At 36.5% G+C, this 18,074-nt stretch overlaps 1 protein-coding gene across 6 annotated transcripts in view; it reads left to right on the plus strand.

Moving 5' to 3' along the window:
* The window catches only part of dgki (diacylglycerol kinase, iota), a 73,924-nt gene extending 61,373 nt beyond the window's left edge, over positions 1 to 12,551 (plus strand). For 5 of the 6 annotated variants that reach the window (XM_042403372.1, XM_042403373.1, XM_042403371.1 and 2 more), the window contains exons 22-33: positions 1,543 to 1,643; positions 1,776 to 1,855; positions 2,112 to 2,156; positions 2,816 to 2,885; positions 3,874 to 3,914; positions 4,102 to 4,226; positions 4,743 to 4,768; positions 6,311 to 6,348; positions 7,493 to 7,613; positions 7,790 to 7,826; positions 7,969 to 8,068; positions 10,725 to 12,551. In XM_042403372.1, coding sequence (XP_042259306.1) covers positions 1,543 to 1,643; positions 1,776 to 1,855; positions 2,112 to 2,156; positions 2,816 to 2,885; positions 3,874 to 3,914; positions 4,102 to 4,226; positions 4,743 to 4,768; positions 6,311 to 6,348; positions 7,493 to 7,613; positions 7,790 to 7,826; positions 7,969 to 8,068; positions 10,725 to 10,835 — 895 coding nt within the window. In that variant the 3' untranslated portion in view covers positions 10,836 to 12,551. The remainder of the gene's footprint in view (positions 1 to 1,542; positions 1,644 to 1,775; positions 1,856 to 2,111; positions 2,157 to 2,815; positions 2,886 to 3,873; positions 3,915 to 4,101; positions 4,227 to 4,742; positions 4,769 to 6,310; positions 6,349 to 7,492; positions 7,614 to 7,789; positions 7,827 to 7,968; positions 8,069 to 10,724) is intronic. The other variant, XM_042403374.1, reaches the window with a different exon arrangement.
* Positions 12,552 to 18,074: the final 5,523 nt, after the last annotated feature.

Here is an 18,074-nt window from a genome sequence, read left to right on the forward strand (position 1 = left end):
ATTGTCAGTAATTGCCATTACGAGTCTGGAGAGCCCGAGGTTACATCTTTAAATGTCTCGTTGCCAAATATATCCAATTTACAATTAAATAAAACAGAGAAAAATGGCCAATCTTCACATTTAAGAAGCTGGAAGCAACAATTTTTTGCCATTTTTGCTTCATACTGTGATGGTGAGTTATCAAAATCTTTGTTAATTATTTTTCAATCAGTGGACTAATTCATTAATCTGAAAATCATTTTAGCACTATTTGATTTGACTGTTTATATTTAGATATTTATTTGTCTCGATGGCATAAAAAAAAACTTTTATGTTCTTGGTTTAATTTTCTAATAATTCCAGTTTATTAGAAATTAAATCAAAAATCCAGAGACATTTGTCATTTTCTAAATGTTTAGTCAAAATATCAAATCTAAATTCATAATCAATATAAGATAACACCTCTGAAAGTATTAGTTTTGGTTTTAAAAACTCATATTGGTCAAACTCTAGTGAAGTCGTGTCCTGTTGAATGTGAGTGTTTTAGTGTTGTGTATGTGAGTAATGTGTGTGGAGAGAGAGAGAGAGAGAGAGAGCGAGCATCGCAGCATGCTGAAGCCTTTCCACTTCTCAATGTGCTTCTGCCTCTCGTTCGTCTTGGTGTTTTTCCCGCTGTAGTCCCTTTACCGTTAACTTTTACCCTGAACTGTGCTTTTATTCATACCCGCACCAACCCCTTGGCTCTCACTTGATGTCCATGCCCTCCCCCAGAAAAGCTGTTCTCATCATTTTGCATCGGCTTTGATTGAGAAGCATAAAAGTGGCACTAACGATGTACCTAACTTTTCATTTTAAATCCTCTCAGTTCCTTTGCAGGTAAGGTTTTGAGGCTTTGAGGTGTTTTCTTATTGCTCACCATGTTTTTTTTAGTATAAATATATATATTTTTGGGGAGCATTTAATGCCTTTATTGGATAGCGACAGTTGAGAGATGACAGGAACCGCAGACGTTGCAGTTATGTGGCGGCGGCCTTAACCAGGAGCCTACCGGGGCTCGCCGCCCACCATGTTTTTAATGTCAATACTCTGCCTTCATCAACCTGCATCTACAATATTGCCCACAAACATTGACTTTACAATGTTGACCCACCTCAAACTCAAACACAGAATCAGAGTGGTGTCACGAGAGGAGAGCAGACGCCTTTATCTTTACAGTAAAAGCTGCTCTACTGAGGGGAGTGTTTACTACTTTTTACAACCTCCAGTTATCAGAAATGTCAGACTTTTAAATTATAAAATATTCTCTAACTGGAAGATCTCAGCTGGTTGAAATAAAACACAGACAGGCGAGAAAATTGAATATGATTATGTTGAGAAGCCGTGATTCTGTTTGTGACTTGTGTGTGTGTGTGTATGTGTGTGTGTGTGTATGTATGCATGTATGTATTGTGTGTCCTTATTGTTGTATGATTGTCTGAATTGTGTGACTGCTTGGCATGACTGTATTTGTGTGTGTGTGCACGTACATGCACGTTTGTGTTTGTGTGTGTGTGTTTTTTCCAGTCCTCACGCAGTTCCAGATCGTCTTCGTCTGCGAGTTAATCGGATTAGCCTCCAGGAGTACGACAGACTGCAGTACGACAAGGAACAACTAAGAGACATCTGTAAGACTGAGTGTGTGTGTGTGTGTGTGTGTGTATGTCTGCTATTAAATCAAGGTATTTAATACCTTGCAAATACTATTTCACCTTTTTCACCTGTTTTCCAGTCTTAAGTGTGTGTTTTTTGTATCCCAGCCATCCCAGTAGGCATTGTGGTGGTGAGAGGTGACTGCGACCTGGAGACATGCAGACTCTACATCGACAGATTACAAGAGGCAAGTCTTCATCATCACGATATGCTCAACATAACTTTTCCTCCTCTGTTTCTTCTTCTTCATCATTCTTTCATGAAGCGTTACGGTGTGATTTTTCTTACTGTGTTATTTATAGATGTATAATGGATATAAAACGCCAGCCGGGGAATGCAGAGCTGTTCTTTAGCTGTGTGTCTCATGTTGGAAACGTTCACTAACCAAGTTAACATGCTTTGGCTGTTTGTTAACCTTGAAACCTGTCTGCTGTGCTTGCTAGGATTTACACCAGGCGCCATCTACTGGCCCCAGAGTGCACTATCAGGTATATGACTTTTGGGTGTCTTTCTGCAGGAAAAAGGTTTAGATTAGCTGTTTGTTACATATTTATAATTTCTTGATTAGAACATTTGTTATGCCTAAAATAACTATGATTTAAAGGACTTTTTCAACCTCAAATATAATTCTAACAATGTCAGAAAACATGCTAAAAAAGCACCTGGATAGTTATGTGGTAGCTCTTACATGTTTCTAGGTGTGTTCTTAGTTCCTTGAAACATAAAATTGGGGTACATATCACCATATTAAATGAAGAGTTTACTTACAAAAAGGAAGAAAAGTACAATAAACTGACACCCATGTTGAGTAAAATCCTCTCCTATCACACTAGAATAATGTAGGTCTTTAAAATATAAACAGTAATAATACAAACATATTCAGTGATGTGATAAAGGAGGGAGTTTAACGCTAATATGAATGACAATAAACGCTCCTCATTGTCCTGATTGTCTGTCTTGTTATTAATTGTACAACCGCAGCTACGAAAAAAAAACTCTTTAAAAGAAATACCTTTACTCTTTCTTTGCCTGTGTCTCTCTTTTGCTTCCTCTTCCTTCCAATAACTCTTGTGTTAACCTTTTTGTATTTAGATTATTGTGCAGTGAAGGTGTGATAAAGATCACAGTGTCTCTTTGTCTTCATCAGGACGAGAGCAGAGGCATCCCCAGGACCAGTTCATCCAGTAGACTCTCTCCCAACTGGAGCTTCTTAGATTGTGAGTGACTGAAACACTTTTTGTATCTATGTCATCAAATTTAAATGGATTTGATGTCTTTTAAAAATGTCCTGTTTTACTTTTTTCTTGTTCTGCTTTGTTATAATTTAAAACTTCATATTTAGTCAGAAACAGTCATGTTTTGACATGTCTGTTTTATTGTTTGGTTGGATAAAGTTGTCTTAAATTCATCAGTAAAGGGTTGTACTACAGGTTGAGAAACAAAGCACTAAATACAAGAACGTAATCAGAATCTTTTCATTAAGATAAGTAATAAATGTGGACGCTAATACAGATTTTATTAGATTAGAATTTATTTTATTAGAATATACACCAAAACTCCCAAATTAAATGCAAAACATGAAGGAGGCTGAATAATTTTTATCACTTTTGCTAGAACTGACTCAACAAAAAATAGATTTTAGATAGATTAGATCCTTACATGTAAAATAAATCTGTTTTGTACTTTTATTATCCTTCAATATCCACATTTACACATCCGCCTCTTCATTATCACTCCACCTCACTTAAGGGTCATAGTTCATATAAAACTTCAACTTCAAATTCAGTTTATTTAAAATGCACCCAGAGAGTCTCTGTACACTTTACAAGTCAATAAGAAAGAAGAAAAAAGAGGCACACGATAATACAAGTAAAAGTACACACATATAGACTGGTAGTAATGTTAATATCACAACACAAGGTTTAGGTTATTGATTTTAAAACAGAGATCATAAAGCTTTAACAGGGTTGGAGTAGCTTCACGTTAAAGAGAAAAACAATTAGTGATTTGGGTTCCCAGCCGGTGAAATTGGGAATAATTATAGTAAGTTTAGTAGTAGTGTTTTCAGCCTGGATTTGAAAGTATCGACAGAGCTGGTAGATTATTCTAGAGAAATGGATGTAAAAGTGATGTAAAACTTAGACAGACAGTCCTTATATATTTCTAGAAGTTGATCCTGTTGACATGCATGTTTCTGCTCTACAGCCACATCAGCTGATCGCTTCTATCGCATCGACAAAGCTCAGGTAAAAAAGATTATTGATTTTATTGGTGGCTGAATGTAAAATAGCAGTTCAGATGCAACTGAACTGATGTTTTCATTGTTCACCAAAATGTTAAATTATTTCATTATCAGTCAAATGTCTACTGACTTCGCCCGTGTCTCTACTTTACATATCTGCCTCTGTACTTTATGTGTGTGCGTGTTTGTAGGAGCACCTCCACTTTGTAACAGAGATTTGTCAGGATGAGGTGTTTATCCTGGACCACGAGGGACCTGTGGTGAGCCAGGTGTCGTCCACGGGGATGCCCGATCTGGTGGTGGAACCTACTGCTGGGTATGTCCACAAACACACGGCAAATACCTGAAATACCTGAAAAACACACATCAATATTTATACATAGATTATGTGCACCCACACATTTGCTACACACGTACATTACTGATTTAATGGATGTATAGTTTAAACATTGGTCTGTTTGCACTATTAAAGGTTACAAATCAGTCTGTTCTCAACTGATATACATGTGTTTCTGTATAAATTATGACTAAATACTACATATATTGCACATGTGTTGTTTAAATATACTGTATAACGATCAGTTGATGAATTATCTTGCTGTAAATTTAATATCTTTTGGTTTTGGGCTGTTACTTTGGACAAAACAATCATATTTAAAATATCACTGTGGGTTCTGAGATCTTGTGATGTGCATTTTACACTACATATCAATCAATAAATCCAAAAGATGATTAAAATGTCAATCCATGATGGAGAATAATCATTGCAAAATAAAGTTTTAGCTACATAAGTCAATCATATATTGATTCTGTCTGTAATTTCTGTTTTTAGTGCTCCCTTGACGCCTGAGGAACAAGGTATAACACACACACACACACACACAAACACGCTTAAAAATGTATAAAAACTGGTTTGCAGCTGTAGTTTAAGGTTGTTGTCATCACTTTAGAACGTTAAACTATAACCTTTTATACTTTCTAGAAGGATGTTATTTCATAATTTCCTAAGCTGCAATTTTGTGTGTTAAGAAATATCCTGATTTCAATGTCAATCACCAGGTCAAAGGTTATCTTGATGTACAAAGTCAAAGTCTTGCAGATGTTGCAACGCAGAAGCTTTCAGTCCTTCCTCAGAAATCTCCCTATCAAGCTTGTGAAGTTTATAACAATAGCGTTCTCTAGAGACTTATTTGTTTCGGGGAAGTTGACTGTGACCTTGTTATCAGCTGGTCTTGTGTCAGTAATAACTCTCTTGTAATTCCTGGGACTCTCCAGTTTAATGAACATGGTGTTCCTCATCCTCACATGCTCTGACATGTCTTTTCCCATTGTCTTGTACACTGACCTCCAACAGACACGTGTATAATAACTGTATAATACACAGTCCACACTTCTAGATTAGCAGAATAAAGTGTACAACTTTTTGTATCTATGTCATCAAATTTAAATGGATTTAATGTCTTTTAAAAAATCCCTTCTGTACTTTTTCTTATTCTGCTTTGTTATAACTTAAAACTTCATATTTAGTCAGAAACAGTCATGACATGTGTGTTTTATTGTTTGGTTGGATAAAGTTGTCTTAAATTCATCAGTAAAGGGTTGTACTATAGGTTGCATCAGTTTTTCTGTCTAAAATCTGCTGATACAGCACTTATGTAACAGCCAGATACAAAAAAATGACTCATCATCAGAAAAAACAAGGAAGTAACACAGTTTACAGTATATTTACTTATCTGAACCTTTTCAACTACACCCTTCCCCATCAGTCACTTGTATTCAATCATAGACTCTACAGTATAAATGCTACTTACACACAAGACAAAGTAGACACAGGTAATTCTAGTTAATCATTCTTGTTATTCAATGTTTTTAGATGTGCTATTGAGGGCAGTTTGATGGCTCCAGAGATAATAAACAAAAAAAATTCCGCTACAAGGATGTAACCTTTAACGTTAACCTGACTGTACAAACCACGAGCAGATGTTAATGTTTGTGAGAAAGTGAAACAGAAAGTTGCAAACTAAGACCGACCTCGGAAAAAGTCCAGGGGAAGTTACATGAAAACATATCCTCCTTTATTTATATCCTCAATTGTTTTGAAAACAAAACAAGAGTCACGTTGAATATTCTCATTGTCCATCAGAATAAATAAACAAACACAGTCAACATCTTTAGGGGAGGTTTGTTTCGTTACTTGCTGAACCAGTTTGAGTAAAAATGCCTCAACTTTGCAAAGAATTAAACATCTTTACCGCAGACGGTGTATCATCAGAGTAGCAGATATCTCCAAGGGAAGAGGAAGATGTTGTGTTTACATACAGACACAAGTGTGTCAAGTGGAAACTGACACACTGTAACGTGACCTCACATGATGAACATATGTTTTTTGTGTTTTCACAGCTTTGCTGACAGCTGCGAGTTGTGGGGATCTCTCTATGGTAAAGTACAGACTGTCGAGGAATGTGTAATTATAACCAGTTTAACCTGTCTGTGGCTTATAGACGCTCGACGAAACAGTCTGCCAAGTTTAATCGTACCTTCACAAAATATGTAAATCTCTTCAGCTTCTCTCTTTCACTATCTTATATGAAGCAATAATGATTCACCCAAAGTCAGTTCATTAAATCTGCTGAACACACAATATCTGAGAGGTTTTAGCTGCAGAGTAACTTCACATTTCAGGGCCACATTTCCTGATAAAGACCAATCTTTAGAAGTTAAGAGTTGAGCACTTTTACTTTTAAGAGCTTCTTTTTTTTGTGAGATACTGAAGAGAAAAGTAAGATTTAACTGTCTATACGCTGTATTATATGCTAAAAATACATAAATCACAAAGTATACAGTAAGTGTTTTATATCTGGAATCACACAGAATAAAAACAAGCTTAATTTACAGTCTGACCTTTCAGCTCACCGTCTGTTATTATCATTCGTGGTGGTGGGTTGAAGTTACCGCAGCTGATGTTTCTCTTCCGTAAATCTAAAATCAAGCTGTGAAGGTTTTCATGCACATCATCATTTCTGTATCAGGCCTACTGTATAGAAGCATGTGCCAAACAACGTAAGCACCATAAATAAAAGACAGTAGTAATAATTAGTCAACAAGCAGTTTAGTTGAAACATTAGTTAGCAGGTAGGAGGCTCTTCTTCACCTACAATCCTTTCAGAGTGTCTGTAATTTCAGTGCTTTTTGGGAAAACACCTCTTAAATTTAAAATGGTTTCGCTTCAAAATACTTTTGGGAAGCGAAGACGCTGGTTTTTCGGGAATAAATAGAAGAAAAGGCTTTGATGAATAAAAGGGGAACTTTGATACAGCAGTGACAAAGAGAATAAACAAACCAAAAATGAATCCTGCAACAATACATGATGACATTGTTTAACTGAAAGGTGTGTCATGGAATAAGACAAACACAATAATAAATATTAAGCACTTAGTCATTTAACATTCCTTCCTGTTTTCACCTTTATTGACCCTGAAGCTACAAATAAAAGCCTCTTCTGTACTTTAAAAACTTTTTAGTGGATGTAACTTCAGTTCACTTTAAACATTTGTTTGTTTTTTCTTTTCTGTCAATCTCCAGATGTCGGAGTGCGTCCGTCGCGGCGTCAGCTTGTTGGTTAGAGACTCTGGAGGTTGTTCAGCGTTGCATAAAGCCGCTCACAACGGACACGCGGAGATGGTCAGCTACATACTGCAACAAGGTGAGCGTGTAGATATATGCATGTGATTATCTGAAAGGAGTGGTATGCTGCATTTTAACATCAATAAATCACATTTATTACTGTCAACAAACGCCTCCAACAGCTTTATTTTACATTGTCCTCCAGACTTCAACAGATAATTCTTCTGTCTTATGCTGTTTTTTTTATCTCTTCAGGCTCCAAAGTGCTTCTGGATTTGGCAGACAGAGAGAAGTATGACAGCTGTCTGGTTTCTGTTTTAATGGCAGCTTCCTTTCTGTTAATGTGGTTAATGTACCAGTAATCTAAAACCAATTTATGCCAAGGCAGGGGCATGTTTTTACGTATTTGTGTGTGTGTGTTTGTGTGTACGTAGGGGGGACACCGCCTTGCACAAAGCCGCCTCAGAGAAGCAACATGACGTGTGTCGATTGTTGGTGGAGGCCGGGGCGTCGCTCGAGAAAACCAACTTCCAGGTAAACATTCACAGACACATGTTTACCGTAAGTCCAGATTATCATGAGTCACTGCACACCGTGATTCTCCTCCTTTCACTTTGTTCAACAGAAACATTCTTCAGCTCGTCAAGCAGGTCCGTTTTAGAGTATTAACTGTGTAAACAAGGGAGGAATCAACCTGATCTGCACATGGGTTCAGGAATTTTATGATGGTTTGATATTAGATATAAAAATTCCCTTGCACTTAAAGATACTTGAATTGTTGTGAGAGCAGAAACCACAGATTGCATCAAATAGATAAACAGAAACATGCTTTTTTTTAAACTAACAACCTCGAAGATCTCTCTTTTTGTTCTGTTTGGAAGCATCAAACGGTAATTGCAGGTGTGTTGCGTTAGCTCCGCCTCCCTGGCAGACCAACCACTGCTGAATGATGGAAAACGCGTCACTAACTGTGCACCGCTTGTGATTTTTCCCGGGAATGTCGCTATTTACACTCATTTCGTAATAACTGCAAATGCAAGAGCTTTTATCAGTGGGCTGTCAGCTCGATCACAGTTCTGTTACCTCGTTCAGCGATAGATAAACAGACTTAACAGACATTTATTTATATTAACATCTTCAAGATTATTACTTTGGGGGCTTTTTTTGCATGTATTTGCTAGTAGCAGAGAGTGACAGGAAATAAAGAGTAGAGAGAAACTGGCTGCATTTAAACCACAAACAATTTTTGTGAATGTTTATAATGGCAGCTCCCAGAAAGGAGATATTATGGCTTCACTTTTCAATCGCGATAGGAAGTTGAGACACGTCGTCCATATTTATTTACAGTCAATGATCTTTTTACATGAATTTGATCACAATCAATATGCAATTTTCATACACGATATGCATCTTAAATCCCCTAAACGTGACAAATCATGAGCTGCTTTGGGTTAAAAAAGTCACTTACTTAGCATTTCTATAACAAATTTCAGTCACAGTCCTCTTGTGCACCAAAGTGCTGTTGTTGATTGAAAACTACATTCAGGAGCAGCCAAAAGGTTACATCACAAGTCACATGACCGCAACGTCCTTGGTTTGACTCCAGCTGGCGATGTTTGTTACATGTCGTGCCTCTCTCTCTCTCTCTCTCTCCCCTTGTTTCTCTGCCTCTTCACTTCACTATCAACTGTCCAGTAAAAGTTAAAGTGCTCAAAAATAAATCTTAATAAAGAAAACTTTGTTGAAATTCCATTATATTGTAATGCTGGGGATGAGAGGAGGCCGCACAAATTCAAACCTTTTAGCCATTTAAAGTAAAAATACAGACATGGAGTTAAAACAAAACAATATGGCTACACAGGAAGTGCAGGTACTGTAGTCCACAGTGTCACTCCTCCCTCCACAGATATTATACAAAACACTTAAGGACAGGATATTTAATGTTATAGGAAACCAGGAAGGAAAGGCTGTATTTTAATACAGATCTGTTCAGCTATCAAACTTTTAAATTGCTTTTCTAATTGTAATACAGTAGTATTGTGTGTTGGCCGCTGTAGTATACAGATTATGACTTCTGGCACAACTTTATCTCGGTCCAAGGTTCATGTAGAAGGAGAAAAAGGTTAAACTTCCATCCGCACTTCTACAGTAGAAGAACAAGTTTATTTGTTTTGGCTTGTATCCTTCACAGATGGATAAGCGTGACAATGTTTACAAGCTGAAACACAATAAAGGTGTTTATATACCACACGTGTTACTGAAGGTTTGACCTTTTCAGCCGTATGCAGGCAAAACAATAAAAAAATAATATTACATTGGACTGAAGATGCTGAAGGACTTTGATTGTAAAATATGCTTAATTACCAGTTTAATATATGCACCTGTAAGTGCAATGAACCTCTAATGCAATCGATACAACAGCCTTGCAAGTAATCCTGTATTTGTGAAGCTTATAATGTTCAGTTTTTGTTGATACTTTGTCAGAGAGACATTGATTAAAGGGGACATATCATGCACATCATTTTTTGTGATTTTCTGTCATTTTTATACTGTTATATCGTCAGATGTTTATGTTAAACATGGTCAAAGGTCCAAAACTTGAGGTGAACATATGTAAAAATGCTCCCTGCAAGTCAAAAGTCAGATCTAGTCAAGTTGCTGAGGTTGTTCACATCGTCCATATTTTAGATTCAGGCTCAAAGACGTACAGATGGATTCAAGAAGTTTATATTTCAAGTAAAGAACAAGAAAAATAAGTTAAATCCTACTACTACGGTTTGTTTACGTAGCCTCCAGAGCCGGCAGAAGCTAACCAATCAGAACAGAGGGGGGCCTTAAAGAGACAGGAGCTAAAACGGCCTGTTTCAGACAGAGGCTGAACTGAGGAGCTGCATAAAGGGCCAGTATAAGATAAATAAAGGAGTTTTGTGAACTGTAAATCATGCAAAGATATTCCAGTAGAGCTCCAGAATATAAATATAGACCTAAAAATGTGCATATGATACGTCCCCTTTAACCTCTGTGGGCATTTTCAAGGCTGTAATTTGTGGTGATGATGTGGACTGCATTATATTGAGGTCTGTTTCTATATTTTATCCACCTCAGTCATGACCCTTCATTTCAACTCACAGCACACTGAAGAAAGGCATTAACGTGTATTTTTGTGTGTGTGTGTGTGTGTGTCCACCAGGGGAAGACACCAGCGGAACAAGCGGTCGGAGACTCGGAGCTGGCCACCTACCTGAGCACCCAACAACACAAATCTTCTGCCACCCACGAAGACTTGGAGACCGCTGTCTGAGGCGCACACACACTCACACACTCTCTCACTCACTCTGTCTCTCTGGACTCCGCACACACTCGTAGCGGAGAAGACTCTGAGAGAGAGAGAGAGAGAAAAGTGTATAAAAAAACAAACAAACAAACAAACAAACAGAGTCTGGATTTGGCTCCAGCGTCTCTACAGAAGGAGGGAAAAATCAGACAAAACCACAGAAGTGAACTGCTTCAGCTCACAACAGCACCGCAGTGGAGAAAATGTTTTAATGGTCAACTATTTATTTGTATTTATTTATTCATATTCTATTTATTGGTTGTACTGATTGATGGATTGAGTGATCGATTGTACAGTGGGACTCTTAACGGTTCAGGATGCAAGTGCACTTTGACCAGCCGGAAAAAAACACGTCGTCTCTCATCTTGTAAAGGATTTATTTGGATCATATTTTTAAAAAAAAAAAAAAAAAAACAGGGGGTAAGACTTCTACGGTGGTCGAAAAGTGTGAAAATCGTCGAAATAACATAAAGTCTCATTTCAGAACTGATGGACATATTAAAGGTTTATATGTTTACCCCATAAAACCTGTGTGCCAAAGACATTACGCTGATGTAGTGTCACATCCAGTCCACAGTTTATGTAATGATCGTAGTGTTTATCACATTAGTTGGTTAAAACATTTTCATTAATCTCCAAAACTGATTATATATATTTATTTTTTTTTTGTTTTAACACTAAATTATGTTAAGACTTCAATCATGTTGTTTCATTCTGCGTCTCCATTACTGAGTCATTGAAGGGCTGTGATAACTACTTTTAATTGTTACACATTAGTTAAAGTAAGTAAGGAAGGAATGAAAGAAGTAAAAGCACCTTTCAAAACCACACTTGCAAAGTGTTTCACATGTAAAAATACCAAAAACTACAACAAAACGATTACAGGGAACAATCGCCCTTAAAGAGAATTAAATGAAAATCTTATATAAACAGCATAAAACCATCAGAGTAATAAGTTATAGAAATGCCAGACTGTACAGAGGTATTTAAAAGCTTTTTTAAATGTGGCACTGAGCTGAAACTGGGAGGGGGTTTTAGTCCAGTGGTTCCTAACCTGGAGGGTCCAAAGATGATTAAAGGTATGAGACAGAAATGACACAAAATTCCCGGCTTTTCTCAAATTTTTGCTTTTTTTTGCGAATTACTGATTCACATTTTCGAGCCTCTAAAAATTCCTTCAAATGCAACAATATCAGAAGAAAAACATTCACTCTCTGGTTGAAATGCTTGTTAAGACATTGGTTTGTTTTAAGCCAAACAGGTTGGGAACCGCTGGTGATGTTGGAGCTAAAACTGTAAAGATCCAGTATTTGGCTTCCAGGGCTGAGAGGTCTTAGTGTAAAATATAGTGTTTAAAGTTCAGAAATATAAAATTACAGCCAATGTAATGCAGCCAGGACTGCAGAAATATGCTTTATGCAGTAAGGTTATTTTCTAATAACCAGATTTTGGGTGCCAGGTGGTCTTATTTTGAAATCTCTACCTTCTTTTTTATAATCCTCTTCTTAAAGGTTCTTCTAAAGGTCGATAAATTATTTTATCTCTTGTAGAACTGAAACAATTAGTGGATTAATCAACAGAAAACTGTAAACTATTTGGATAATAGATTAATCTTTTAAGTCTTTTTTTGTTTTTGTGTAAAAATGCCAAAAAAATCACTGGTTTCAGCTTCTTAAATGTGAATATTTGCTGGTTTTCTTGGTCATTTATGACATTAAATTAAATATCTTTTGGTTTTGGACTGTTGGTAAGAAAAAGAAAGACATTTGGGAAAATGTGAGGGACATTTTATAGACCAAACAATTGGCAGCAATAATGAAAACAATCTAATTCAGAGCATCAGACCAAAACTTTCAGCTAAAAAACTTTACTTACAATTAAATCAAAATGTTGCATCCAAACTAGTTCTTGTCATAAACGTGTAAACAAACAAAACAAGGCTGAATCCATCATATCAGGGGTGGATGACAGAGACCAGACCAGATCTGAATTTAGAGAAGGGACCAGTATCGGAGGAAAAACCAACACATTAGTTCAACCACGAATCCTTCCGCAGGTGTTCGCGAACATTTAGCAAGTGCAGCTGGTTGATTATAGGAGAACCAGTGTGTGTTTAAATTTAAAAAAAAGAGACATTTAAAGCATAATCAGCTCATTTCAAACATCTGCCAAACAAATATTTTAACTTTTCGCAGTGGGATTGTGTGTATCTGGTACTCCTGACCCGACAAAGCTTTTCACATGCAACTTGTGTGTGTGTGTTAGTGTGTGTGTGTGTGTGTGATAATATTCCTCATTCCATATCAAATCTTGAAAAGAGAAGCGAGTACAACTGCAACAAAAAGAGACTGAAGCAGGGAAGAAACTCTTTATTCTGCCCTCTGTGCAGCATGTACATAACTACAGTAGTGTGTGTGTGTGTGTGTGTACCTCGATAACACATGCCCGAGTGTGTGTGTGTGTGTGTGTGTGTGTGTTTGCAGCATTTATCCAAGAAGAAAAAAAAAATCTGAGCCATATTCAATGCAATATGAATAGATGACGTCTTTTTGCATTTCTCTATTAATCGTTTACATTACATTAATGTTTTTAACATAGTCGACCATTTAGCACCGAGGAGTATTGAATGTGCAATTTTACTTCAGTGCTGGTTGGGTATATGATTGTCTTGTTATTTTATTTTTTTTCTTTTGTGTGCATGTATGTCGATGGATTGAACTTTTTTTTTTTTTTTTTTTTTAATTTGAAAGCCCTGCGAGGTTTGTTTTGATATAACCCGTTGTAAACTAAATTGATAGGAGCTGCTTTCCCAGCTGGATGTGGGAGACGTTGAACATTTTAAAGGCTTAGCTGTAGCCATCATAGAGGTCCTTCCTGTTGCCTGTCACACATTCCCTCTGAAATTCCTACGAAGTTACGAACTTACAGTATTGCTCAAAGCCACATTTATGAGTCATTGCTCACCATATTTACAGGATTTCAGGGATTTACCAGTTCCTTCAATTTCTAAGCAAGTTTCATTTAAAAGTACAGCTGTCAAACAGTGAGGCTGCTTTTTTTGTCCACATTTTTTCTATTTTCAAGACATAATCTTACACTTAACCCCTTCTTTTGTGTAGATTAAACAAACAAGATTTAACGTGATAATTAGTGAGCGTTAGAGGTGCTGGTAGGCCAATTTTGTTAACTTTGGACAGATTCACGCTAAGCTAACTGGGTTCTGGTCCAGCTATACATTCAAATAGGACGTATCCTGCACATTTCCAGGTCTATATTTTTATTCTGGGACTCTACTTTAAAATCTTTGCATGATTTACAGTTAAAAACTCCTTATTTATCTTATACTGGCCTTTTATGCAGCCCCTCAGTTCAACCTCTGTCTGAAACAGGCCGTTTTAGCTCCTGTCTCTTTAAGGCCCGCCTCCAGATGAGCCAGCTCTATTCTGATTGGTCAGCTTCTGCCAGCTCCAGAGGCTACATAAACAAACAATAGCAGCGGGATTTTCCTTCGGTTTCTTGTTCTTTACTCGAAATGTCAACTTCTCAAATACATCCGTACATGTTGGAGCCCGAATCAGATCCGAAAAATGCGAGTGGACGACGTGAACGACCTTAGCGACAAAGGCTACTGAACAGACGGCCACGTGTGAACAATCTGATGTCAAGTCAAGTCAATTTTTATTTGTATAGACCAATATCAACAATCTGTACAGCAACATCCTCTGTCCTTAGACCTTTGATTCCAATAAGCGTTCAGACCAGACTGAAGCCTGACTTTTGACCTGAAGGGACCATCTTTGACCATGTTTAACATAGACATCCGACATTACAACAGTATAAAAATAGCATGTCATGTCCCCTTTAACAAACAGATATTAGAGCAGGACAAATCTGCTCATCTAACTTGACAGGACACTGATCAACTATATGAAAAAAACCGACCAAATATTGACAGTTGAGGTGTTCCTGCTCCACAGATAATACATATACAGTATATTAGGTGACACGTTTTGGTTAGTAGCTATTAAAATTTGTGACTAAATACTATGGAGGCACCATTTTTGGCAACAGCTATTGCAGCTATTGATCGGGTCACACAGTTTGGTTTAACACCTGAACAGTGTTTCTCTGATGCTCCGATATACAGCCAATCAAAAACAAAGTATTTTCTGTGACCATGGTGACAATTTAATATAAGAAATGTTTTGTTTGACGATTCATTGAACTGATTTTGCTTTAGGACGAGTACTTAAAACCATTTCAAGAGTTAAATCAATGGCTTCTGTCATATAAAATGTGTTTTAACTGCTTATTTTTACATTTTAATGCAAAACTTTCTCTCCTTCTTTGACTAAATCCACATTTTAAGCATTTTAAGTGTTTGTTTTCCATAAATATTCACAACGCAGGACTTCTACGATGGCTACCAGTGTAGACATCCGACACTGAGACTTTCCCCTGAGTGTCTGGAGATTATAAAAATAGATTTAAAAAAAAAAAATGTGTGTAAATTGAAATCCTTAAACTGAAGTTTCTGTGAATGGTGATGACATTTTCTATGAACTGTGGTAATAAGCTAGGCCCGTTCTGAATGACCCACACACGCTTATCACTCTTTCTATTGAGTAGAAACATGACTTTGTATTAAATTGTGTCTCTCATCAGCGTCGGTTATGCATGGCATTCTTCTTACCTCCATGGGACTGATTATTTTCTGGTAATGGCATAGAAAATGGCATTATTGTTGTTTTAAACTATTAAATTATTATAGTTTTAAATGATTGATACCTGAGTTTCCTCTTTGGTTGGATATGTGTTGTTCTGCTTTTGTATTTCTTATTTTTTCTGCTGCTGATGATGATGGTGATGATGACGATGGGATTACTTGAAACCTGCTTTATATGCATCATCTGTTAAAAGGAGAATGTAGTGACGCTGTAGTTTTTCAGCCTCTGATATTATTTTCTATTTGAACGTTTGTTTGGGAAATCCCCCTCAGCACTGTTAATAGAGTTTCCTGTTTCTTCAGCCGCTAGACAAAACAATCATTTGTTCGAACTGGAAACCTGATTCCCTGTAAATTTTAACAAATATAAAGTTACAAAACATTTCCTAAATTGCACAGTTCTGCCTTTTATCAACAAATCAAGTGTTTCACAGCCAGCGTGAAAGTTGTAACAAGAACTACTTTCAGTTTTGAGTTAAAAGAAATTAAAAGAAATCTTATAACAAGGCCCACAAACTAGCTCTTTTGTTCTGGAGCTTTCAACTGTATCAAAATATCTTCTTTTTTCTGATTTCCAGCTACTGAGGAGGCTTATGTAATACAATCGAAAGCTCCAGAACAGCTACTAAATGGGCCTTTTTTAATGGTGATGTTTTGTCAGCTGTTGTTTCAAAGCTTAAGAATTAACTTTCAGTCGTGGCAGCTTATTGAAATGAAACCAAAAAATAACTCATAAAACCAAAAACTGACAATTATAGTAAGAATACTAGAAAGATAAGATCAAATAATTAAAGTGTGGAAAAATTAAAGTAGAAATTTAGTTGATGCAGATTCATATCAGATGTGAGAAGTTATTTCCCAATAAGTGTTTGTTTTACTCCATCTGGAGTCCAGACGGGTGGAGTTAAGATGATACATGGTTTGTTGGACTTGATCAAAACTATGAAAATTATATTTAAACTTTTTTTTTTTACCCAAGTGATAAAATCTTTTACCACTCACTGTTCTTCGCTGCTGGACTTAAGCACCATTTCTGCTACTAATAAGAGAAGTTACATGAATGTGTAATATTGATCTTTTAATCATTTTCAAAATGAATGCCTTGTTATATAAATAATCCAGGTACAATGTACAGCAGGGTATATAACTAAAACCTTCACAAAACAGCAAACATGATGTACAATTTCAAGATGCCTTGAAATTGTACATCAGCTGCTTTAAAAGCCGTTTGGTTTCTTATTGTCTGGTAACTTTTAATATGTTTTTGTCTTCAGTCTCAACAGCTCACTTCTGTTAATCATTATTAGTCATTACTATGATTTAACTGTAGAAGTCCTCACTGTAGGGGATACCAGTATTTGGTAACAGTTCACTGGCATTAGAAACAACTTTTATCTATTTGACATTCACACTTTCCAGATGTGCTACAGGAACTTGCATAATATTTCAGTTTTCGTTGTGGTTTTTCGGTTGTAAACTCCATACTGAATTTATAAGAACTTGATCGTAAGACATCAGATTATGATAAAGGGTGCGGTTTCATTGTACGGCGTACTGAAACATTTTTGCTATTCTAACAATTCACTGACCATGACATAAACAATCGCCCAGATCGCCATGAAAGGACAACCTCAAATGTGACACGAGTCCAACAAAATTTACAAGTAGCCGTAAAGTCAAATACGGTTTGAAGTCAAATAAGGTTTGAAGTGCACACCCAGCTGAGTCACGACAGGGGTTTTCCAGGAAGTCTTGACTACAGAGGAAAACATACCTGCATAGTTGTTGGTCAAGCAATCACATGTCACAAGTTACAAGTTAACTTTCGGTTTTAAGCCAACGTACGAGAAAACTAGAAATGTGAACATCTACACGTCTTTCATGACAAGATTGTAGGGGATGTTTGTGATATGAATGAAAGCGTCAGAACAGCTACTAAATGGACGTTTATGGTGGGAATTTTTTTGGCCAACTTCTGTTTTTAAAGGTCAAAAATGAACTTTAAGTCTCAAGATATTTGTAGTTTTTTTGAGTTTGTATCTGCCAAACAAGGCTTCAAGTTTCAAATCACATTATAAACTGTTGAAACAGGCAGAATTGGTGCATCTGGAAACATTCAAAATGGTCTAATTTTAATAAAATATGTCTAAAACCGGAGTTGGAAAGTTAATTTTAAATGAGTCTGTGTGCAGAGAAGCATTGGAGTATCTGAAGTAATTTAAACTGAGATTAATTTACTTTAATTTACAAGTTTACAGGTTTGTCTAAACCAGTGTTCCCAGCTATTTTTGTTTGTCTTTGCTCAAAAAGAACCAAAATCTTCTTGTCATCCTTTGACACAGGTTGTCTTGTTTTACATTGATAACATTTAAATGCCTGATGAGATAAAATTATTTAATAATTCAACAGAAAAACACCAAAATCATCATCCTTTCCTTTTACCCCTCTTGCGACCTTGTGGGGGCCTTCACAAGAATATT

Source organism: Thunnus maccoyii, chromosome 23, assembly GCF_910596095.1.
Source record: "Thunnus maccoyii chromosome 23, fThuMac1.1, whole genome shotgun sequence".
NCBI lineage: Eukaryota > Metazoa > Chordata > Actinopteri > Scombriformes > Scombridae > Thunnus > Thunnus maccoyii.